At 39.5% G+C, this 24,151-nt stretch overlaps 1 protein-coding gene across 2 annotated transcripts in view; it reads left to right on the top strand.

The window, feature by feature from the left end:
* Positions 1 to 367: 367 nt before the first annotated feature.
* AEBP2 (AE binding protein 2) overlaps positions 368 to 24,151 on the top strand; it is a 52,399-nt gene continuing 28,615 nt past the window's right edge. The window contains exons 1-3 of one of the 2 annotated variants that reach the window (XM_051640478.1): positions 368 to 1,133; positions 18,611 to 18,818; positions 21,882 to 21,989. In XM_051640478.1, the coding sequence (XP_051496438.1) occupies positions 505 to 1,133; positions 18,611 to 18,818; positions 21,882 to 21,989 (945 nt within the window). In that variant the 5' untranslated portion in view covers positions 368 to 504. The remainder of the gene's footprint in view (positions 1,134 to 18,610; positions 18,819 to 21,881; positions 21,990 to 24,151) is intronic. The other variant, XM_051640487.1, reaches the window with a different exon arrangement.

Below are 24,151 nucleotides of genomic sequence, written 5' to 3'. Positions count from 1 at the left end.
CAGCCGGGGGGGCGGCCCGTGGCGCCCGCGGGGGCGGCGGGAGGTGTTTCCTGGCCGGCAGCGCCTCGTTCCCCCAGTTCCCGGGGGGTCCTGCGGGACTCCCCTCCGGAGGCGAGCGCTGTCCGGCCCCTCCTCGCCCGCCGCCCCAGCGCGGGGAGCCAGGGATGACGCGGTTCCACCGGGACGCGGGGAGCGCGCCGGGAGCCCCGCCCCGCCCCGCCCGGGGCCGCCGCTCCGCCCTCCCCACGAGTTTGTCCCCAGGCGCGTTCCGTAGCGCGTGCGGCGGCGGCCCGAGCCCCTCCTCTCTGCGGCTCGCGCCGCCGCGTGATTGTGCGGGTGAGAAGGGGCAAGCGGGGAGGGCGGGAGCGCGGGGGCGTGGAGCGCGAGCGCGGCCGCGCGCACGGGCCACGCGCACGCCCCCGCCGGTTGCCGCCGCCGCCGCCGCGCGCGCCCCCGGCCCCGCGCGGCTCCGCGCGGCTCCGCGCGCAGCGACTGGCAGGCGCCATGGCGGCCGCTCGCAGCGACATGGCGGAGCCGGAGGGGCTGCTCCCCGGCGAGGCGGCGGCCGCCGCGGCCGAGGAGGAGGAGGCCGGGGCTGGGTCCTCGTCATCGCCTTCGTCCTCGGCGGCGGCGGCCGCGGTGGAGACGGAGTCGTTGATGATGATGAACGGCGAGGCGGAGAGCATGTCGGAGCCGAGCCCGGAGAGCGCCAGCCAGGCCGGGGATGGGGAGGACGAGGACGAGGAGGAGGAGGAGGAAGAGGAGGAGGAGGGCGGCGAGGAGGAGGAGAGCAGCCTGGTGGGGAGCAGCAGCACGAGCAGCGGCTGCTGCAGCGACGAGACCCGCTCGCTGAGCCCCGGCGGCAGCAGCGAGGCCGACGCCAAGGAGGAGCCCAAGGGCCCCCGGGGCAGCCAGGAGGACGGGCTGGGCCGCGGCGGCGGAGGCGGCGGCGGGGGAAGCAGCTCTAGCAGCGTGTCCAGCGGTGGCGACGAGGGCTACGGCACCGGCGGCGGCGGCGGCGGCAGCAGCAGCAGCGGCAGCAGCAGCTGCAGCGCCACGTCGGGGGGCCGGCGGGGCAGCCTGGAGATGTCTTCGGACGGGGAGCCTCTCAGCCGCATGGACTCGGAGGACAGGTCAGTGCCGCGTCCCGTCCCTCCCGCCGACGGCCGCTGCTCGTGCCCTTCCGCGGGCGCGGGGGGGTCCCTCGGGTCCCGGGGCCGGCGGGCGCCATGTCCGGTCGCCTCCCCGCCTCGCAGCACCTGGGGGCTGCAGCCCGCCCGCAGCGGCCAAGGGGCCCCTCTTCCCCGGGCGCCGACCCCCCGCTCCAATCCCGGCCGCGGGGGCTGTCAGGGCAGCGGCGGGGGGCAGCCACAGGTTTCTACGGCCAACTTGAGCCGGGCGGGGCAGGGGGCGGCCTGTGGCGGCTCGGCGGGCCCTCCGCCCCCTCTGCGGCTTCTGCTCTTTCAGGCCCTCTCCGAAGGCCTGCCCGCTGCTTTTGGGAAGAGGGGGCCCTCCCTTCGGCCCGGCACCGGTGGGGCTGCAGGCTGGGTGAGGGCTGCTGAGCCTCAAGCCATCATCGATAGGCGTTTTGTGGCGACCCCCGGAGGGGCCCCCGCTGCGAGCTGAGCACGGGGCGCTGCCTGTTCAGGTGGCGATGTTTGGTTGCCGCTTTCCTCTGAAGCTTCTGGGTTTTTTTCAGATGGTGCTTTTGGGGCTCTTCGGGGTTGTATCTTGCGCTAACGCACAGGCGGGGTGTACCAAAGCTGCAGGATGGGAAAGCATCTTTGGATGTGGTTTTACTTGCACCCGCAGCAAGGTCTCTGCTCTAGAGGCAGGAAGTTGATTGATAACTTCTTACAGCCTAAAGGAAAAAATCTAGTTTACTAAATAGAAAGGAGGCCAGCCTTTCCGTGTTAGGTGTGCATAAGTAAAAAGCATGCACGGTATTTAGCGAGGTTTAGTAGTTTGAGGCTCAAAATTACGTTTGGATGCATTCAAGTAAATGTCAAGATTGCTACTTAGGATTTTTGTATGTTAAAGGTACGCATCTCACTTGGTACCAAGACTTTAGCTAGATTCTTGTGGAAAGGCACAACCAAATTCTCACACATGGTTGAAGCCTACCTACCTTTCATGTCTGGTTTAGCCTAATGAGTCAAGAATTTCAAAGAACGTGGCTTTTGTAGTAGCTGTCTTGGATGTTGTGTGCAGTGGTTTAATTGACAAACTGAAAATAGCATTAAAAGTATTAGACTTCTCTGTTCGAGTTACAGTTAAGTAGCAATTACAGTTCTGTGTGTATTTTCTGAAGATAGTTTCATTGCTAAGCGTGAAGAATGATGTGGCTTGGTCTGGAAATGTACTTTGAATATATGTTAAATCAAATTCCACGTTGCTGTACAAATATCCATATTTCAGAAGTGGAGCATCACTAGAAATAACCTCAAGTTTTAAAAACAAACAAGCAAAACCCTTGTGAGTCACTTCCCCAAAACCATGTAATTTGCATCTCTAAAAATCATAAGAGAATAATGAGTTCGTTCTGACTTTTGAGACTCATAGTTACATTTTCTTCCTTCCAAGCTTGTGCAAGATGGAACAGCGGCAGGTGGGTTTTGGGGTTTGTTTTGTTTGTTTTGTTCTGTTTTTTTCAGAAGCTGAGATTTTATGTGAAATTGCGTAGGTATGGGAATAGACCTGAAAAAAACAAGTACATAATGGAGTTACAAAATAATAGCTTATTGTTTTAATAGAATTAAAATCTAATCCTGATCTTATCTGAGCGCATGTCAATTTGTGTGTTGAGGAAATAACAGAAATAACTTGAAGGGATTTTCTGGAAGTGCAGTGTCATTACAACTCACTTGTGCGCCCTGGAGCTAGTGTACTACTTTCTTTCTCAGTCGTTGTTCTCATGGTTCTCTTGCTATAGTCACACAATTAAATCTATGTCCGTACTAATAATTTCTCCTTTCTGGTACCATTGGTACAGACTCAGTCACAGGAGCGGGACTCCTGTGGCTTAATACCAAGATGCTGTCCTTAATTAGTCTTTGTAAAGTCTTACCTTGAACTATCAGGCTGAAAACCTGGGGTGTTGAGGGAGAACTTTGTCCTGTAATTTCAAAGTCTGCCTGTTGAGTTGGGTAGGAAAAGAGTAATGCTACCAAGAATGCCATTTGTTATTCTGGGTGATCCAAAATTTTGTTTTGTGTGCATGCACTCCTTGCTGCAGCATGGTAGAATACTTTATTATTTTTGCTACATGTAGACTAGCAAGTCACTGTGGAAGCCAGTCACAACATAATCTTGTGCCTTTTAGATGATCAGGCAGACAAGCAGAGTGCAGCAAGGGGCAGAGGATGTACCAGAGTATGTCAGGGGAAGTGTGAAATACCAGGGACGAGCTGGGAACGGTTTAGATTTATAGATGGAGGTACAGGTTTATTATAACATATTAAAATCCTTAAAGGCTTAAGCATTCACTGATTTGAACACCTCTGCATGAAAATCTAAGTTCTGTAACTATATTAGAAAATTATATTCTATCTATTAGTGATGTTTTGTGTGAAATAGTATATTGTACAGCACTTTGTGACTTTGCTGACTGTGTCTCTGAAGTCGTAGAGAACTTGGTATCTTGTCTCATAGTGTGTTGTATAGCAAGATAACCTGTGAGAGGGAAGAGAGGGAAAAGGAAAGAGAGGTTGAAGTAAACGTTCTCTGGGTTAAGCCAGAGGAACCGGTAGAAAGATATACTTTCTCCTGATGTAGGCAGGTTTGGTAACATTCAGATCATGCCCCAAGGCTTGGGATTTTTTTTGTTGTTTCCTCTTTAGAAAATTTGAATGAATAACAGGGTGTGGTGAGAGGGCCTGAATTCCATGTGTGATCAAATTCCTGTTTCTCTGTGTACTGTCTAGTCATTCTCCACAATTATCAATGTGTTATATTTCTGATTTTTGGCTTGGTGATATCAAATACAAATAAAACAGCAGAACAAGAAAACCTTGCATATGATCAAACTATAACTATTGTGCAGCAACTTCTCTTAGTAACATTTTGAATGTATTTTGAGAGTATTTGGTAATAATCTGCTAATAGAATAAATCAGGGCATGACTGTAGGCAATTTGTAAGTATAACAAAAACAAATAATAATGTTGAATATCTGAGCTGCAGGGTGAATTTTAACCAACTGTTTCCATGCACATATCTTCCCTCCAAAAAAAAACAAATCAAAAGGCAAAGCCCAGTGTGCTACCTAGGATAACCAGGTGGCATTTTCAGCTCCATGGTATTAGTAATGGGAGTTGAGTGCAATAACTCTAGAACTAGTAAGTGTCTCTTCGATCTGTAGTAATTCCAGGTTTTTCTTGGGAATTATGCTAAGTTCCCACTGCTGTGCTAGAATTTGTCTATGACTTTTGAGCAAGCTCGGATAAGCTGACTCAATAATAGGCTGCATTCAATCTCATTTTCCTCCAAATTAGAAAAAGAATATCAGCATGTGAATGCTGGTAATTTTCATGTGCCTTTCCGTAACTTCAGATGTATCCTGAGAGGACAGATGTGTTTCTCCAGAGTTCTTGGGAGCATTTGGTCTTGTTACAACACTGAGAAACATTTGATATGATTTTAAAAGTAAAAATGATGGTTCAGTTAACTATAAACACAGTAAGAGTTTCGCATTGGACCAAAGGTACTGATCAAGACCTAAGCAGATGCATGGATTTGAGTGCGAATTGGATGATGTGAATGCTGTGAAGTTGGGTCTGGAGCTCACTGATGTGATATTGCTGAACTACAGTATTGACATACAGTCAGTGTTACATTATGGAAATAATTAAAACATTGTTTGCCAGGAAGTTTGTTATGGAAGTATACTTAAATTTGATATCTTTTCATTATCAGGTTTTGTTTGATTTAGAGAACAGTGGTAGATCTTGTAATAAGATGTTTAGCAGAAATATAAGTAGAAAAGCTCTATGAAGGGCTTTTTAGTTCACCCTTGTGAAATTGTATTGCATCTTTGTACTCTCACCTAGGAGTTAGCCCTGATCTTCTGTTCTGACATCATCTTTACCTTTCTTTAGCAGTTTATCCTTTGCCCCTTCCTTTTACTGACTAGGCATGAAGCCCTTAAAAATGTTTTAGCTGGAGGCATCAGCTGTTCAGCTGACTGGTATATAAGTGCTGGTAGGCCAAATGTAACAGGTTTTCGTGGGACTTAGTAATCTTTCCCTCAGGCACAGCACCAATTAATGTCCATCCCTTTCATAGAGCAGGCAATTTTAATTTAACTTATAAGGTTTTGAGGTTTTTTTGAGTCTTTTAATGTTTACTGTTATTCACAAAAATAAGTGATTATTGGGAGGTACTGACTGAAGGAATACTTGGTAATACTCAAGGAAACTTTTAGCTATCTTAACTATATTAGACTTACAGAATACTTTTAGAAACATTATTATTCTGTTCCTATGTATTAGATGAGCAGTTGCGAAATGTTTCAGATGTTTCAGAATTTTTTTTTTCAATAATAAACTTTTTGTGATTCAGGTTGTTAGGTTTTTTCATTTTAATGAGTGAAATGAGGCAGTGTGAAACTAACAGGTTGAAAGATAAGAGATTTAGACGTGACTCTTAAAAGTGAAAAATTTCCAAGACTGACTAGGCAGTAACATATGAATTGTATGAGTGATGTTTGTGAAGGCAGAATAGTAAATTTGAGATACAATCAGGAAGGCATATGGTACTAATAGATATGTTTCATGTATCCATGTGACCAGATTAAAAAGTGCTTCAGGCCTCTGCTGCGTGGTCTCACTTTTTCCAATCCAGGAAGTGAAGAATCATTCATTAGCTTTCATGGCAAGGTGGTTAAGTTGTTACTACTTTTTATTTTTTATTTTTTTAGAATGTGTATATTATTGATCTGTCAGAGAGGGCTATATAGAAGGTTACCTGTGTTCCCAAATTTCTGCTGCATTTATTATTGCTGTTGTTACTTACTTTCAAATTGCAAAATAAACCCCTTGTTTCTGTAATGATTATGTTCTAGCCTTTCTGGCACTGAGGAAAATAGCTTTTGATGGGGAAGACAAAACAGCCCAGATATTTTGTACAGCGAGTATCTTTAGTAATAAAGCTGTTGGTTGCTGTAATTGAGTGGTTAACATGAGGTCTTTTTGTGAACGAGATGAAAGAGCTTGTTATAATGAGCTGTTATTTTAGTAAGATGTAAATATACTTCATAGAATTTGAGAAAAACATTTACCTATTCAGTGTAAGAGAGAAATTATATTGCTTCTGTGTTGGATTTTTACATTCATACAAGTCTGTGTGCATTTTGCTTAAGTGTGTGACATAGTTAAATCTGGTAACTTCTGAATATGACGTTTGATTGGTCAGTTGTTTAAGGGAATTTCCTAGGCAGTAGTGGAAAGAACTGTCTTGTTTGTTGGTTTGGGTTTTTTCTTCATTTTCACTTTTCAGTTAAGTTAAACCGAGTGTTATCTGCAGCCTGAACATCCACTTGGCAGAGATAGGACATTTCTGGAGTTGATCACAGATAAAGCTAACTTTTTTTGAATGATGCAGTGGAAATGTTCTACCATAGCCACTTACTCAAATCTGCACAGCTTTCCAATAGCTTAAATATACTTACATATTTTTTTAAAAAACACTATCTAATTAGAGAATAGTGGTGTGGGAATGAGGAGGTATGCAGAGTTAGTATGCAAGACAGCAGTATGGAAGTACACCTCCAACCCATTGCGTTGGGGTAGTTGTGGAGCAATCTTACTGGGTTAGGAAAGTGTGTATGTGTCATAGAAGGGAGCAGATGGAGCATTTGAGATGGCAGTAGAGGTTTCTGGCAAGGAGAAGACATGAGATACACACAAAACTTCTGGTGTGATAGGGAACAAAATATGTCTGGTAGTCTGAAGAAAAAGCAGAAAGTTTAACTCGAAGTGAAAATTAGGTCTCTGCTGTAAGGGAGCCAAGTAATTGCAGGGAATCCTTGAAACAGGTGGGAATGTAACCTCCAGTAACTTGTGCAGGAGAAGGGAAAAGAAGAGAGTGAGGAACTCCTTTGTGTGAAAAGTGAATTTTATCCACACTCTCATTTTCTATTTTAAAAAAACAAACCTTGGCATGACTTGCAGGAAAACAAAAGAGATTGCTTTGGAAGATTCTTTGAGGTAGAGGTTTCTTTATTTTGTTGTCTGCCTATGTAACTTGTTCGTTTTCATAACTTTGTATGTATTCTGTCTGGATTTGTTCATGCTTATAATATGAACATGTTCAAATAGATTTGTTTTAGAGAATGAAATATAAATATTCCATGTTATACTTGTTACTTACAATTGGTTTTGTGATGTGCTGAGATAGTGTGGTTTTGCAAACCTAAAAAACAAATGGGGAAAAAATTTGAAGCCTCTCAAGATACTGGTGTACTTTTTTCCTTCCATGGTGGTAAAATGCAAAAAAAAAAAAAAAAGCCCCCAACACAAAACAAAAAAACTGGGATATCTTTTCTGATATCTAATCTTTGTCTCTATACTAGAATTTAACATTCTAAGTATCCTTTGCTAAACTTCAGTTGCTGGAGTTTATTGGATACTTTCTATAATAGAAGAGTATTGAAAGTATATGTAAAGAAATTTGATAATGATAGACAAAAAAATATTTATTATGACCTTGAAAGTCCTGTTTCACCAGAGAAGAGTGCTTTAATTCAAATAGCTTGTGTAGTGTCAGAGGGAGTAAAACTAACCTAAGTTGTTTGAGTTGAAGGACTTGTAAATGGCAAGATTATTGGCACATATAGTGGTAGTATCATTTATTGAATATACTTTAAGTAATAATATAGCATAAAGGAATTTCCACTTGCTGTTAATGTTGTGCCATGCAACACCTTATACAAATTACTAGTGCCCCAGTAAAACTGCAGTCAAGTCCTTATTTTGATCATTATATTTTATTGTGATGTAATAATAACATGAATTAAAAAAAAAAAAATCTTAAAGGTGCAAAGAAAATATTTACATTATATACACAGTAAGCAGAGAAGTGTAAACAATTTTTTTCCCATTTGAAATAAAACTACTTTTGACATCTCTTTAAGTAGACTTCCTTAGGCTAACTTGCATGCCAAGTTGTAGATTTAGCAGTTTGTACAAGTAGTAGTTAATTCAGTGTGCATTAGAACAGGAATCAGACTTTAATTTGTGACCTTTCTCTTACTAACTTTGCTGGTTTCTCTGCTTTTGTTGCCTGTTGTATACTTGAGGCAGGAGCGAGCTATTCACTGAGATATGAGTAGGGGAAGCTCCCACTTCATAGAATGCTATTCTATATATGTATTTTTATTCTCTATTAAGTTGAACATAACATGATGGTAACTGAAGCTAGGTCTCCTCTGAGAGTTTTCATTTTTATTTGATCGTTTTGTCTTCTGCTTGTTTTCAGAGTTTTGTGTTGTGGGGATGGGGGTGAGGGAAGGTATCCTGAGGATGGAAGAATGGAAGGATAATAGTTACAGTGGGTGCAATTTCTTTGACACTGTGCCTGAAGGCTGTTAACTTCCAGTGCTGATTAGCATACTTCATATTGATTATGGTTGTTGGCATGGAAAGCACAGTTTAAAAAAAAATAATCTGGCGGTTCTTTAATGACTGAAAGGGTTTCTTTTGTGCTTCTCAAGTGGTGCTAGTAAGCTTACTGTTTTATCAGTAAAGACTGAAAGTTATGAATCACTCATTGCTTTTCCCTGACTTTCCAAGGAGATTATCAAGTTGGAAGATAATGTGGTTCCCAGAAATGAAGGTCAGTTTTATTTGTGTCTTTAAGTCAGAACCACTTACAGTTTCTTGATTTGTGTAATCCTTTTGCATATATAGTCTTAGTGCTGTAATAACGCAAGGGCTGCATGTTCAACCTGCTTTACTCTTTCACTGCTTTTCTTTATTGTGTTACCTGTTGTTCTGTATGCTGCAAATTCTGTGATACCTTGGGTTTGTGTTATATAAATATTGTAAGCCCAAATATTCTAGGGCTAACAATCCAAATAATCAAAGTAAGTGATCCAGGAGAGTGGAAACAGCTCCAGAGAGGTGGTGATTCATAACACACTTTCTCAGTTTTGTTTTGTTTCCTGTGCATGTTTGTTATTCTAAGTTCCTTTGATTTCTCTATCTTGAAGAGCTTTTCTGTCTTACCCTGTTTTACATTACCAATTGGAGGTGTTTTCAGTGTTGCTCCCTTTTCTAGATATTTATACCAAATGTAGACCTAGCTTTTCTCTAAAATGAGCTGCTGCTTCGACACTTTCACATGGTTTAAGATTCTCTCCCTTGACTTGTGTTTTTCACTATGTTTATTTCTAAGTATTTGTGTAAATATATGGATATTCAAGGATCAGTTTTGAAGACTTGTTTTTAAGACTGATTTATGAATACTTCTGGAGTTTTGTTAATTTTGAGAATTTTTTGTTAGAATAACTTAATCTGTGTAAAGTGTTGGTCTGATTTCCGAAGAAATACCCAAGTGATTCAGAAGCGCAAGTGCTTCCAAGTGAGTGGGTGCTCTCTTACTTAAATCATGCAGTTCTGGAAGTCATGGTCTTTTTTCTTTACCAGAAGTTGCCTTAATGTTGCTTTTACTTATTTAAAGGTATCAAGAACCTTTAGGTGCTTCTGGAAAATGCTAGACTACCGAACACTACTATTTTCCTTTTGTATCCCTCTTAACTTTTTAGTATTAAATCTCTTACTTGCTAGCTTGATTTATCTTCACTTTCACAAGGTAACTTTTCTGACATTCTCAGTTTTTTGCTGTCCTATTTTTCCTCCATTTTCCGAAGAGCCATGGGGTCAGTTGTGGTGCCTGATATCAGGGGTCTTCGTGGATCTTTGCTGCAAGAGCAGTTGTGAGCAGATGGTATTGCCTGTAAAATACAGCAGTGCACTTTTATGTTGTGTAGTTGTGACTTATTGTTCAGATCCAGGTATTTTAATTATTTGTTGCAATGTGAATTATTGTTCTCGCTTGCTTAGATAGTGGTTTATCTGCATACACTTTTTTTTTTCCCTTCCTGGTGGTAGATTTTCCTGACTTAAAAATGGATAATTATCAGTCATGAAATTATTTCGGATACTTTCTATTTTAGTTAAAGACAAATAGTTTTCTCAGGAAAATAATTAAAAAAACCAAATACCTTAGAAATGCGGGTAGCTGAACTTACTTCCTACTTTAAAGATTCTATCTGAATTGCTTGATGGTTAGATGTAAAGAAACTGTAGGAGCACTAAAGCATTCCACACCACAGTGAAACTACAGCCATTAAAATAAGGCAAACTCTTTTGCTTGTGGAACTTATTTTATTTGGGGAATTAAAATGATAAATCATGGAAGTTTAGTAGTAGGAGTGTTGGGTTTTTTTTGTGGAACTAGTCCATTGGTCAGAGCTGCATGTCAAGAGTTTTCCACCCCATGTCTTGGAAAGGAATAGAGAATAGAATAATGAGGAAACTTGTGAAGGTTTTGTTTTCACTCGACTTTTGGTAGTGAAATGAAAATAATGAGGTGATGGGGTATGTCACTAGCCATGTATTTTTTTTCTTTCAATCTGTGTTCTGTTGTGACTTGGTGTTTGTAATTGAATGATTGCAATTGAGGCTGTTTTGGGAATAATATGTGGTTATGATTTGGTCTTCCATGTTGTTAAAGCTTAGCTTTTATTTTTAAGTTTTAACCCTTGAATTTTTTTGTAAGAAATGACTGTCACAGTGCTTCCGTTATTCTGAATTTATTTTATCTGAGCGTTACAGTTTAGCTTTCTTTCTTAACCGCTTCCATGAATTGGAACAATGTAGCTGAAGCTCCATGCAGAAATGACTCGGTATTTCCCTGACTAGTAAAAGCTAAAGAAACCAGCAGGGCAATTTTTTTTGTCATTAAAATATTCACCTGCTTCTAGTGAGGTTTTGTAGTATTTGGGTTCTTGAATGTTAATTATGCTTTTCATCTAGCCAGAGGCAATATTCTGTGGATTTGATGCTTTATGACCAGGTACTTTAGAAGAAACTCTTTTTGAAGATTCCTCACTTGCATTAGCATAGTGTACAGCTTGATGGCAACTCTGTAGTGTGGTTTTAGTGACCCTGAAATGTGTGTTCACTGGCATCATCACTGCTCATTTTTAATTTGATGTGTTACAAAATGAGATTGGTTATTATAGGATCTGTCAGTCATTTCCCTTGTGTTAGCTGTAATCAGCTGGGTCCTTTGCTTACCTACTGAACATCTGGGGACTGGAGGCTAAGCATTCTCGGTGGAGGTACTGTAACTCTGAAATGTGCTCCTGTTGATCAGACTGAAGTAGTGCTTGTTGACCTCCAAGGGCATGGTATAAGGCCCATCTGTTAGGTCTGAATTTTGCCTGAGGGAAGGTTACTTCAGTTAAGGTCTAGGGGGATTATGTTTAGTAGACATTAAAAGTATAATAGCAAATTGATTGGGCTTTTGTGCATGTGTTTTGTTTCTGCCTCTACTATTGCTTGGAGTGAACAGTTGCTAATGGGGGTTCATGGGAAGTAAAAATTAAATATGCTGTTCTTTTATTTTTGTTGATACTCATTTTAGACTCCTACTGTCCGTTCTGGAAGATTAACAAAAAACAGGAAAGAAAAAATTCTAGGCATTCCATTTATTAAATTCAATGGAAGGGATTGCTTGCAGTAGTGAGGAAATTGATCTCCTTGGAAAGCCAACTGTGTGTCAGGAATGATGTGAAGTGCACCATTTTCTTTAATGCATTAAATCACAGAATTGTTATATTTTCATTTGCATTTAACTGGACCCAACAATTAGTGGCCAAATGCACATGTGACAAATCGTGTCTTTTGACATTTATGCATTTTTAAATTGGGAATAATTTGGATTTTTTCCTTTATAGAAAGTATTCATATTTACTTGACTCGAACAATGGCTTAATTTTGCTGACGTCCTTAAAGGAAAAGGATTTAGAATGCTTGAATAACTTTTTTTTGTTCTCTATAAAGTGAAAATGACTTGCAGCTTGTTATTTTAGCTGTTATTTTTTGTTTTGGTTTCGGAGTTGTTTTTAAATACAATTTTGACTGGAATTACCAGCTAGATGCATTTGGTTCACATGCACATATAGATTGTGCAGTTACTAACTTTTTAACATGAAAGTGATACTTGAAAAATGTTAATCACCTTGATTATGAAGAACATACGTTATTTCTAGCTACAGTAGATACAGGTGGAAGTAAGAACTGAAACAGTGTCTGTGAGGTAATGATTCCTCTATTTAAGCTTGCATAAATGTTGTTGCTCAATGAACGTACTTTAAATGTCAGTATGTTTTCAAAGCTGTTGATCTCTTGGTATAGGAGAAAAATTGTAGGAGGAGGAAAAAAGGTTTAACACTTCTTAGAAGACTGTATTTTCAGTTCTACCATGCTGTATTTGGAAGGTACTGTTTGCGAGTGTTTGCGGACTTGGTAAAATGAAGTGTGGGTTTAGTAAGGTAGTTTAGAAAGGCATTCAGTTCTTCCCTCCAGAGCTGTGATTTTTACTTCCACATTGATTCTGGTGCTCGGATTAGGATGAAAGTAGGATAACATAAGCTCAAAGACTATGTTGTGCTTGCTGTAACAGTTTTAAATTTTAGTAATTAGTCAGTCTTTTGAATGGTGCTTCTTAAAACCAGCTATTGTGTATGCAAGCTGTCTCCAGCAGTGACTGTTTTTGATGTTCTTTTGTTTTGGATGACCCCTGAGTTGAACTCTCTGAAACTCAAATGTCTAATGTTCTTCATCAGGCCATGGTCTATAGATCCATTACAATGGAGCTGGAGCCTGCTTACAGCTTGGGAGCAAACCCAGACCTGTCTGTCACTAGCAATAGGGGAATGCCACTTAAGTTCTTCACGTGTCATTCTGCTTTGATAGTGGCAGTCAGGTTTTAAACAGATCTCTTGGCAAGGGAAAAAGAGCTTAGAAAAAGACAGAAAACTTGCTTCAGTGTCTTTGTTTTGTTACCAGTAGTTTGCCAGAATGTCTGGGGGTTTTTTTGTTTTGTTTTGTTTTTGTTTTGCTTTCTTAGTACTGTTATCACCTCTTTGATACATGTTATTATTTTCCTGCTTATAGGCTTTGTGAATTTCAGATGAGAAAGCAGAAGGACGTAATTTCCATTACTACTTTGTTAAGGAACTTTTCCCTCTCGGATCATATCAAGCAGATAGAAAGTCAGACTGAAATGCTCCATTCAAAGATAAAAAGATATACAGACACTATTTTAGTAGTCCAGCCTTTTTTGGGCTGAGTTGATGTGCTTCCACTCTCGGTCAGGAAAAGACTTAAGTGGACTAGATGAAGATGGTGGAGTGTGCACATATCTTACCCACTTATATGTCCTGTCCTCACACCCTTTCTGAAAACCCAGGAAACAAAAAAGTGGGTGAATCAGCAGGTGTAAGTGTTGCAGACTTAGCAGCAGCCACAGTTCTGACTGTAAAACTTAGCATTATCTTTGTGATTCATCTTGAAATGGCAGGTCATTCTCAAGTTATTGTCTTCTCTGATGCTGTCTATACTATGAACTTTTATCTGAAAAGCTCCCTGATACTTTTTCAGTATGTGGAAGACTAGAGAAAAACTACACATGCTTGACCTGTAAGGGCACTATGACAGAGAGAGAAGATTTTGCTGGTCTTTCACAGATTCTCTTTGCAGCCTTTAATTCTTTCCTGGGTGACCCAGAACTCACTAAGTGAGAAAGACAGAAACTGACTCTAGATTCTCAGTACTGTGAGGAACCTGGTCACAATGAAATAGGCTGGTTCTGGAGGAACAGAAGAGGAAAAAAAATTTTTTTATTTAATGGGTTATTTTTAGAGGAGGAATATGTTAGAACAGAGAGTTTCTTGCATTTTGGCAGAGCCTATCAAGAGAACTGTCAGAAAGCAGTGGTCTCTTTTTGTGTGACTCCTGGCCATTTTGTTTTATAAGCAGTTTAGCTCTTTCTCTAGTAGGTCCTGTGACAGCAGTATTTCTCTCTACTGTTTAATGTCTTACACAAAGCTCTTCAAACTAGAAGGAAGGTGTTCCCTTTTAAGTAAATACTAACCTGAAGTCGCTGAACTGGATTTAAGTTACTTTTTTTTCCCCAATTTTTAGACTCTGTCTTGAATAGGTTATAGAATCAGAGCCTAGTGTAGCACTTCACCCACAATTTCCAAGAAACTCTATATGCTACTTCTTCAAGTGCTGTGAGCAACCTTTTTTATTCCAGCACCTCTGATACTAAATTTTGATAATCATCTATGCAACTCTAATCTGTTAGTCAGGAGGTAAACCATTATAACTAAATCAGCTTTCTAAGTGTTACTGGTTTCTCATGTCATTAATAACTTTGATTTTCAGAATAGCTTTTGATGGATCAGTATTACTAGTTAACTTTTACATATTTTTATCCAAAACTGAATTATTTTTTACAGCTAGCATAGCGTATTAAAAAAAGAAAGTCAAAGTATTTGCATTCCTTAGGCTGTGAAATTAGAGACCTGTGATTTTGTGTCATAAGGTAGTCAACGTATGTTGCATTGTATTTGCAATACAAAATAAACTCTCATGCTACAGGTTCATCAAGTTGAGGTTTTTTCATCTCTGCTTTGAGAAATTAACCAGATCGCATGCCTATGAACCGGAGAAACCACACACACGTGCATGAATGTACTCTTCTTCTCTGCCCCTCCCCCTCCCGTTTCTTTCAAAGAACTCGTTCTGGGTTATGTTTCTCATTGCATTCCTGCTCAAGACCGGGCTATAAAACTTGGAAACTCTTGAGAGCACTTTGCAAAATACCCCTTTGTTGTCTGTCCTTGTAGTCACCAGCACCATAACTCTTCATAGTTGGAAATTTGCTTATGCCTATTTGTGAGGTTTTTGAGAACTGTACTAATTCTGTCAGTGGATGTAGAAACCCAGGCTTACTGTAAATAGCTTGGAAGTTTGAGTCCTACTCAAAGTATTTATAAAGTACTGTACATTAGTACCTTTCAACTATGAGAATGTTAAGGTTACTTACCCACATGAAGGGCTCTGAGGCAGCTGTTGCATGAGTGCTGTAGCTGCAGTGCTTTGCCGTCCTTGGTTAAGCGACTTCCTGTTGGAATCACTGATCTGTGTAACATTGCTGTATGTAACAGAAATGGTCAGGCAATGTGCCATCTTGTATGCATTAAAATCTACTTCTAAATACTGATTTTGAGAAAACTACTTGGATAACTGAAACTCAGGTCTGTGGGGGGGGTCACATGTATTCAATTTTCCTAGCACCCTGTTGGTAAACTTTGCTTTCATAACGCAGTTTTACAGTTTTTACATTTGGCAATAATTTTTTACTTAGGCATCAACTGAGGAAGGCAAGCATGTCAGCGCCCTTGTTGCATTTATGGTGAGTCTGGCAGATAGAAAAATAGGGATTGCTTGGCTCAGTTATGGGGCCAATCTTACTCAATATCTTTATCGATTACGTAGATGAGGAGATTGCACCCTAGTAAGTTTGCAGATGACACCAACTCAGGTGGGAGTGTTGATATGGTGGAGGGTAGGAAGGCTCTGAGGAGGGACCTGGACAGGTTGAATAGATGGGCCAAGGCTGGCTGTGTGAAATTCAACAAGGCCAAGTGCCAGGTCGTGCACTTCAGTCACAACAACCCCATGCGGTGCTACAGACTTGGGGAAGAATGGTTGGAAAGCTGCCTAGAGAAAGAAAAGGATCTGGGAATGCTGATTGACAGCCACCTTAACATGAGCCAGCAGTATGCCAGGTAGCCAAGAAGGCAAACAGCATCCTGGCCTGCATCAGGAATAGTATGGTCAGCAGGACTAGGGAAGTTATTGTGCCCCTGTAATTAGCACTGGTGATGCTACACCTCAAGTAGGTCTCTCACTACAAGAAAGACATCAAGGTGCTGGAGCAAGCCCGAGAAGAGCAACTAAGCTGGTGAAGGGTCTAGAGAACAAGTCCTATGAGGACAGGGATTGTTTAATTTAGAGAAGAGGAGGTTGAGGGAAGACCTTATTGCTCTCTACCTGAAAAGATGTTGTAGTGAGGTAGATGTTGACCTTTTCTCCTCAGTAAATAACTACAGGACTAGAGGAAATGGCCTGAAGTTGCAGCAGGGGAGGTTTAGACCAGATATTAGGAAGAATTTCTTTACCAAAACAGTAGTCAGGAACCGGAGACTGCTGCCCAGCACTGTCCCTGGAGGTGTTAAAAATTGTGTAGATGTGGCACTTCTCATGTGGACATGCTCTAGTGGGCATGGTGGCTGCTGTTGTGTTGGTTGGTTGTGTTGGGGCATTTTTTTTTTATTTTTTTTTTTTATTCCTTCCTTCTCCCTCTGGGTGGACAGTTGGACTTGGTGATCTTAGAGGTCTTTTCCAACCATGATGATTCTGTGATATTTTGCGCATAGAGCTTATGACAGTTTCACATAGGGATACTAAAATACTATTACCAGTAGCTGTAGTTAGTGACTGTTAACACTGTTGGGACTAGTTGCTTCAGCTCAGTGCTAGTTGCCTTTTTTTTTTTCCCCCCAAAGTTTCTGGTGAATATAAAATAAGCTTTTTGGGAAAGGCAGCAATATGGAACATAGTCAAAATCATACCTATAGTCTTCTGTTGGGCACCTTTTCTCTGTTCACTAGTTGCAGATTGTGTGCTGGTATGTCATAAAAAAAACCCAAGGCATCTTGAAGCGGGACATGGAAAGGGAAGGTGGGGAGGGATCATGGAAAGATGTCTGTATTCAGGGTATAGAAAAGGGAAGAAAATAAAAATAGGGAGCACATGGAAAAATGCTGTGTAGCAGCAAAAAGCTCGTAAGACCTTCATAGGTAGAAGTCGTGTCTTGTAAATAGGTTTTTATTTTTTTTTAATTGGAAGGGGGTAAAAAAGGCATATCTTATTTGCATAGCATTTAGGAAGTATTTTATGTATTTTTCAGCTTTTTTTCTTTAACAAAAGGTCTCTAAATCTTTCTTCTAATTTGGAAAACAAAAGCCAAAGTATAATTGTTCAGTTTTAATAATGGGAGGAGACTAATGAGTTGGAAGAAGATACGGTAGTCAGTGTTTTCATACATGTTACCTTGCTGGTCTCTCTCAGATCAGAGTTTGCTTATGAAACCAAGTTACTCTGGATAGTTAAAAACTAAAGCTTAACTGGAAGGCATTGCTAAAAAGAATATTTTATTTTGACTAAGACAATACATTTTCTATTGATGATAAATCCAGTGGAACCCATGTGGTGTGTGAGGGGAGAAAAGTAAACAACAGTATGATGATTTCAAAATATATCACAGGAAAAAACTGCTTGCACAGTAGTAATTAAAAAGATGCAGATAATGTGAGAAATGGTTAGTAATGGCTTTTAAAGCAAAAGAGCAAACATGCTAATGATATCTTCAAACTTTGAATAATGGTGTGGGTTTTGTTTAATCTATGTCAAAATGTATAAAGGAGAATAGTGGGTATGTGTACACTAATGGTTAGAAATCTAGAACCTTTAAAACTAGGATGCTTTAGTATAGAAACTGGGTGCAAGAGATGGGGGAGAATATGGATCTGATAAAAGTAAGAAAATTGTAAGTACTACATAGAGCTGAGCAGGATTTCTTTTTCTCTGAAATAATTAATTAGAAATATAATTTAATATTTTTTTTTCCTTGCACTACTTTGCTCAGAAGAATGTTTAAAGACACATGGAAAAATTACTGCTGCATATTGGTGAAAGTGTATCTATAATTAAAACTAAACTGGACAAGATCATAAGCAGTTTGATCTTACTTGCTCCTCTTTGCGCAGGAGACTTGAACACCTGATCTTCTGGGGTCGTTTCAAAGATTACCTGTTCTGTAATGCTGTGGCTGATGGAAATGCCTCCTCGTGGCCATGTATTCCCCACTGCTGCTTCTGGCCTCTCTGGATAGTTTAAAAAACAAAACAAAACAAAAAAAACAGAACAAAAAAAGCATTAATTTAGACCATGCATGTGAGGGAGAGCATGCTGGGGCAAAAGCGGGATCTTAAACCTTTCACCCAACTTTTCTTGTGCTATATTCTTTTTAATGATCTAGTGCTAGCAGTGGATGCTGGACTAGGTACAGCTCTAGTCTAACCTAGCATGCCTTTTTTTTTTTTTCTTTCCCCTTTCCTTTTTCTTGTCTCCTGGGAAATAAAAATAATGAATGGCTGTTTAATGTAGCTTAAAAAATTACTTTGTTAATCACATGAGAGTTAATTTTCTGACAAGTCAGTGAGTAGGAGAATTTTCCATCCCTCCCTTTTGTTGCCAGTGTCCAGAAGTTATGCTGTCAAGCAACAGTAGCTATTTCCTGACTGTACATTTATTATAGTTAGTGATGAACCACAATAAATAATAAGTTTGTGTTTTTATTTTCAACCTAAATAAATCTGAAACAAACCTTAAAGAGCTGCAATTTTTTAATTTGTTCTATTAACATGCAACAAATACAAACTTTCTCTCTTTTTTTTGGTCTTACAGCATAAGCAGCACTATAATGGACATAGACAGCACAATTTCCAGTGGACGCTCAACTCCGGTTATGATGAATGGACAAGGAGTTCCTGCCTCCTCCGCAAAAAGCATTGCTTATAACTGTTGTTGGGACCACTGCCATGCTTGCTTCAGCTCCAGCCCGGATTTGGCAGATCATATTCGCTCCATACATGTGGATGGTCAGCGAGGAGGGGTTGGTGTTGCTTTTCGTTTTTCCCTCTTTCTTAGTTGCCAGTGTTTTACTCCTTAATGGCAGTAGAAAACTGTATGTTTTAAAGTATCAGTTCTCTAGCTAGTGGCAATGAAGGTTGGACCTTCGGCAGTCTGGTATTAGGCATTCAGCTGCTATTTTTTTCTTAGTTCACTTGATTTGGTATTCTGTGTTTTTAATTGAATACCTAATTTAAAAAATGTAGTAAGTTCTTTTTAAGACATTATTTGAGTGTATTGAATGGATGTGCTAACTTCTCAACATCCTGAAGCATTTAGTGTACCTTTTAAAGTGCTTATGTTTGGAATTATTTTTATTAAAACCATTAGTGTACATGTTTTTGCATGTGAATTCAGATGAAGTTTTACCAAAACTGCTGTGTCTGAGTTACTGATGGCAAGTATACCTTCAATATAATTGCGTCTTGTTGTGTTTGTGTTTGTTTTTTTTTTAAATTAAGGTGTATATATAATAATGTATATTTCAGTTTAATCCCTGTTCAAATAATGCAATTTCCACTGATCTCACAGTTTTAATGTTTCAAAACATCTTCTAGCAGAGTAATTTCAAATCTGTACTTAATTACCTGCCCCTCCTAGCCTTCCAAATTAGCTTTGATGTCTAGAATATGTAATGTAAACTACCTCTACATCAAACGCAAGCTATCTGCCTGCTTTTGGGACTATGCATTGCAGCTCTTTAATTTCTGGGAGAGCTAATATAGAATCTTAACCTAGAATAGTCATCTTTTGACTTTTTGTCCTGTCACTTCTCCAGAAGTAGAATATAAGGCCATTACACTTTATCTTGAATGAATGAGAAACTGAACCAAAATACTGATTTGCATTATATTTAAGTAATTTATTATGTGATTGTGTCACTGAGACAACTGTGACTCTGGTTATATTTAGCTAATGTTTTTTGGTATGATTGAACTTGAAACTTCCTCTTTGGTGACTTTTTGCAGTCTAAACTCTAAGCATAATCATCCGTCCAATGAGCTGGCTTTTTAGCCACCCGTGAGATGATTTCTGTTTATAAAAGTGTTACATGAATCCTGGATGAAAAAATGAAACTAATTATGTGTATTGGTATCCTGTGTGCTTTCATATAACTGCATGTCTGGCAATCTTTGTTATCCCATCCATGACGCCATTTAATGAAAAATATTCCAGACTAGGTATTCTGTTTTTGGCTTCCCCCCTCCCCACCTTTTTTTTTTTTTTGGTTTTCCTATTCATTTACATTACATGTTGCATGATTTATGGATATTTTTATTTAGAACTATTCTTAAAGAGGAGGTTGTTGGAAGCATCAAGTGTTAAATAACGATGGCATTCAGTTCACAATTTTTATCCCTGTACTGAAAATGGCTGATTTTTTAAAAAGTTTTTCAACTTGATGTTAAGGAAGGGGAACTGATCTGGCTGGTTTGTTTCAAGTATTTGTCTGCCACCTGCTGGTGAGGTGTTTAAGTGGTGTTAGAAATTATGTTCTTGTGGTTTTGGTTGGGTTTCATATACTACTTAACTACAATGACTGTAAATTTGAAGTCAAGTGGAGAGTTGGTAGTAACTGCTTATTGAGAACTTAAAAACAATATGATAAGCATACAACTGTGGAAAATGTATATTTTCAAGCTATTACTGATATAGCAGCTCCGAACCAGATAGATCCACGAAGAACCCAAGAAACCTTTTGACAGAATAGCTTTACTTCCCATAAATTTTTTTTGTCAGGAACATTTTGGAGTCAACCTTTTAACAAGGGTTCCCAGGAAACCTTACCTGGACTTCTCGTGGGTTGTTGTAAAACCAATTGCTTGTTTTTGGGAGGGATTGCATTTCCACAATTTGTAACTTCATAGTAATATTCCTTGGCTCAGTGGCCTGCAGTCACTAATAGAAATATTAGGACAGTTACATAACTGTTGCAGGGTCAGGAATCTTGTAAATTCCAATTCTGTGGCTTCAGGGCGATCTCAAAACTGAGGAGCGACAGACACCAAAGGCTTAGGAGATTGGGCCTTATGTGTCAGTAAGTGTGGATCAGACATACAGACATGCTGGTTTTCCAGCTTTGTTTTATTAAGCTGGGTTATCTTTGTATTATATAGCAAGTACATAGCACTCCTGTGACTGCTCTTTTGTTTTGAAAATACAATATTCTGAAGGTTGAGTTTTTAAATCTCCAAAATATAACCAGAAACTCAAATCCAGTTAGTTTCCTGAAGTTTTGAAAACCTGTTTTATGAACAGTGCTGCTATTCCTGGGGACTGCATTGTGCTGCTACAAATTAGGGCTATACCTCCCTTCACACACAGACCTGTTGAGAAAATTCTAATTAAAGGGAAGTTGTTTGAGCTTTTTTTTATTCTCTCAGCTACAGATAGACACAATGAGAGGAGGGAGAAAAGTCCTAAACCCCCTAATGCATTATTATGTATGCATGTGACTGATACGTACACTGCAATCACAAAACACCCATAGATTTTGAATCCTATGAGAAATTGTAACTGTCTTCATCAGGAATTGAGTTTAAGGCCTAACTAGAGGTATCCGGTATTCTGTGATATAAAAGTCTGGTATCTAAACTATTGTAACTCAGAGGTTTTTCTTTTTCCATGTTCAAAGAATAAAATGAATTGCTTTTGAGAGCAAGTTATTTTAATTCTATATCTGCTACTCAGAAAATTTAAATTTGTCATTTAAAAGTACTCTTTTGCAATATCTGTTGAATACAGATTCTGAGTGCAGACACAAATAATTTTCAGTGGATGTTGTGGCTCTTGATTGTGTTTACCTGCAGGAGCATCCATTTTTTGATATTTTGTTCCAGTGACCTACTTTTTTGAATAACTGTAGTTTTTATTTTTTCCTTGGTGATATACGAGAAGTTTGTTGCAAACTAAATGGTTATTGTTCAAAAGTCTTTGAAGTACTTTGTGTTGTGAAAATGGGCTGCTTTGCTGATCTGTTTTATTTATTTATTTATTTACTGTTTTCTTTGACTTGTGTAAACTTACCACATTTTTACTCTATTAGGTGTTTGTTTGCTTATGGAAAGGTTGCAAAGTATATAATACACCTTCAACAAGTCAGAGTTGGTTGCAGAGGCATATGCTGACACACAGTGGGGACAAACCTTTCAAGGTAAGGTTCATTGTAAGATATGTCATCCCTTATTTTAAAAGCAATCCTGTGTGTTTTTCCTGATACAATATATTAACTGAAAAATGCCATCACAGGAGGATTTCTTAACAAATATATAGTGAGCTGAGTCTCCATCTTTGCAGTAATAGTCCCCAAAGGACCTTTTTATGTTGTGGAAACAGATGAAGATGCCATTATTGCTTCTCTATCCCTGTTTCTTTTAATCTATAAATGGTAGGGGAGTGTAAAACTAAATAGCACTGAAGTACAATTTTTGTGGGTTTTCCAGTTGAGCTGCTTACACTGTGATATTTTTGCCTCATGCTTTACACTTGCACGTTAAACTTTGAATCATGTCTGATGGTGCACATTCCGTGTGCTATTAACAAAAATCAGTTGAAACACAGTCAGTGACTATTTATGGTTAACCTCTCTGAGAATAATAAGGAAGTCAGGAATGCAGGACCGTTGAGCTGACTGTATCTCCTGCATAGTATTTTCTAACTTTCTCTTTCTTTCTCCCCCTAATCTGTACCTGCTATTCTAGGTATAGTAGTGTTTATCATTCCCATATCCACCAATCCGTTATTAATGAGTTGCTTCATCCTCTTATGGATACAGTTGGGGCAGTTCATAGCTGTCAGTCCTGGATCACTTGATGGTAAGTCCCACCCACACTACTTCAGACTGAAGTTCTCCTTCCATGTAGGATATGAAAATGAATTAGGGTTTTTTAAATTCAGGTAGCATTTTATGCTTTCCTCTCCCTCATCCTCCAACCCCACCAAGTTTTAGTCACTGCTTCTGCACTTCCCCCTCCTCTCTTTCTTCTCAGGTACTATCTTCTGCTTTTATTTTCTTTTTTTAAATTATTATTTAATTTTTCCATTTTTATTTTAAGACAGCCTTATTACTAAAAGTACTTCTCTGTTACAGTGTTGTCTTCCAGAAGGTACTACTTCTGCATAGTTAAACAGTAGTTATGACAGAAAACAAAACTAAACTCAAAGTAAAGAGTAAAAATGGTGCATTGCACTATTTGGAAAAGTATTTGGTAAAGGTTAGACTGATTTTTCCATACTGAACTGTGTAGTTTACTCTGAGAATTCTGATTGAGAGTGTGAATAACAACAGGAAACTCACCCTTGAAGTTATTCATACCATTTGTTCAAAGAAAGAAGGTTAGCAGGCTCTTGGAAGTATAGCATAAGGATCATAGATCCCTGGAAGTTGGCAGATATGTTTGTTCCAGCAAATGATCTAATCTTAAGTGCAAATCCCTGAATAAAACAAAAAATACCCTCAGTCATCAGAGGAAATGTACCTTAGGTCTTCTCATTTTTTAACTATATACTTTATATAACTTAAAGTATAATGGCAAGCTCTGTTCTTAAAAGAAAGTCTTTCAGTAGGGTAGTTTGTATACTATTTGATCTAGATCAAGGAAACACAATTTTAGAAATATTGGGTTTAAAAGAGGTGGGCATAGCTCAGAAATACCAGTAATACTTTTGGGTTTGTCGGAGTTACCTAGCAAAGTCAATAAAAGTTGGTATCCCAGATTATTACTAGGCTGCTTGCAGCTAGAGCCCTTAAAATTTAAAACAGTTCTGATAAAAATAATCTTGTGTTAAAAATGTGTTGGTTCACCAGCTTATTTTCTGTACTTTATGGTTATACTAGATGAAAGAGCAAAACACGGGCTAGGATTGCAGTAGTTACTCATCATGGCTCAATGTGTGTGACTTCAGCTTTTTTTCCTACTGTTGTGTTCAGTCCCTCTGTTTGTTTTAATATCCGTATTTCTCAATCTGTTCCTGGGGGCTTTGAATGGAGTATAATTGTGGTCTGAGTAGAAGTTTCTAACATCTTTTGTTCCTCTGCATTTATGCTGAATATAGGCTTCGGGGCTCACATGAGGTAGCCAAATATGTCTCTCTAATAACAACGTATTAATTAACTAGCCCTCTTTTCCTTGCTTGCTTCTTTTCTTTTGCAAGCTTTTGAAGTCTGTCTGATATGAAAACAGTTAAAGTGTTGGGTATTAGTCTTGATCAGTCCAAAGACAGACATTACAGATTGGTTTATGGCAGTCATTCAGTAACAGAGTAAATGTTTCCATTTGGTGCATTTTGCCATTCTTATAAAGCTTAAGTGCTTAC

This window comes from Apus apus, chromosome 1 (assembly GCF_020740795.1).
Source record: "Apus apus isolate bApuApu2 chromosome 1, bApuApu2.pri.cur, whole genome shotgun sequence".
In the NCBI taxonomy this organism is placed as follows: domain Eukaryota; kingdom Metazoa; phylum Chordata; class Aves; order Apodiformes; family Apodidae; genus Apus; species Apus apus.
The sequence above is the reverse complement of the archived record's forward strand: the minus strand, read 5'-3'. Positions and strand labels throughout refer to the sequence as shown.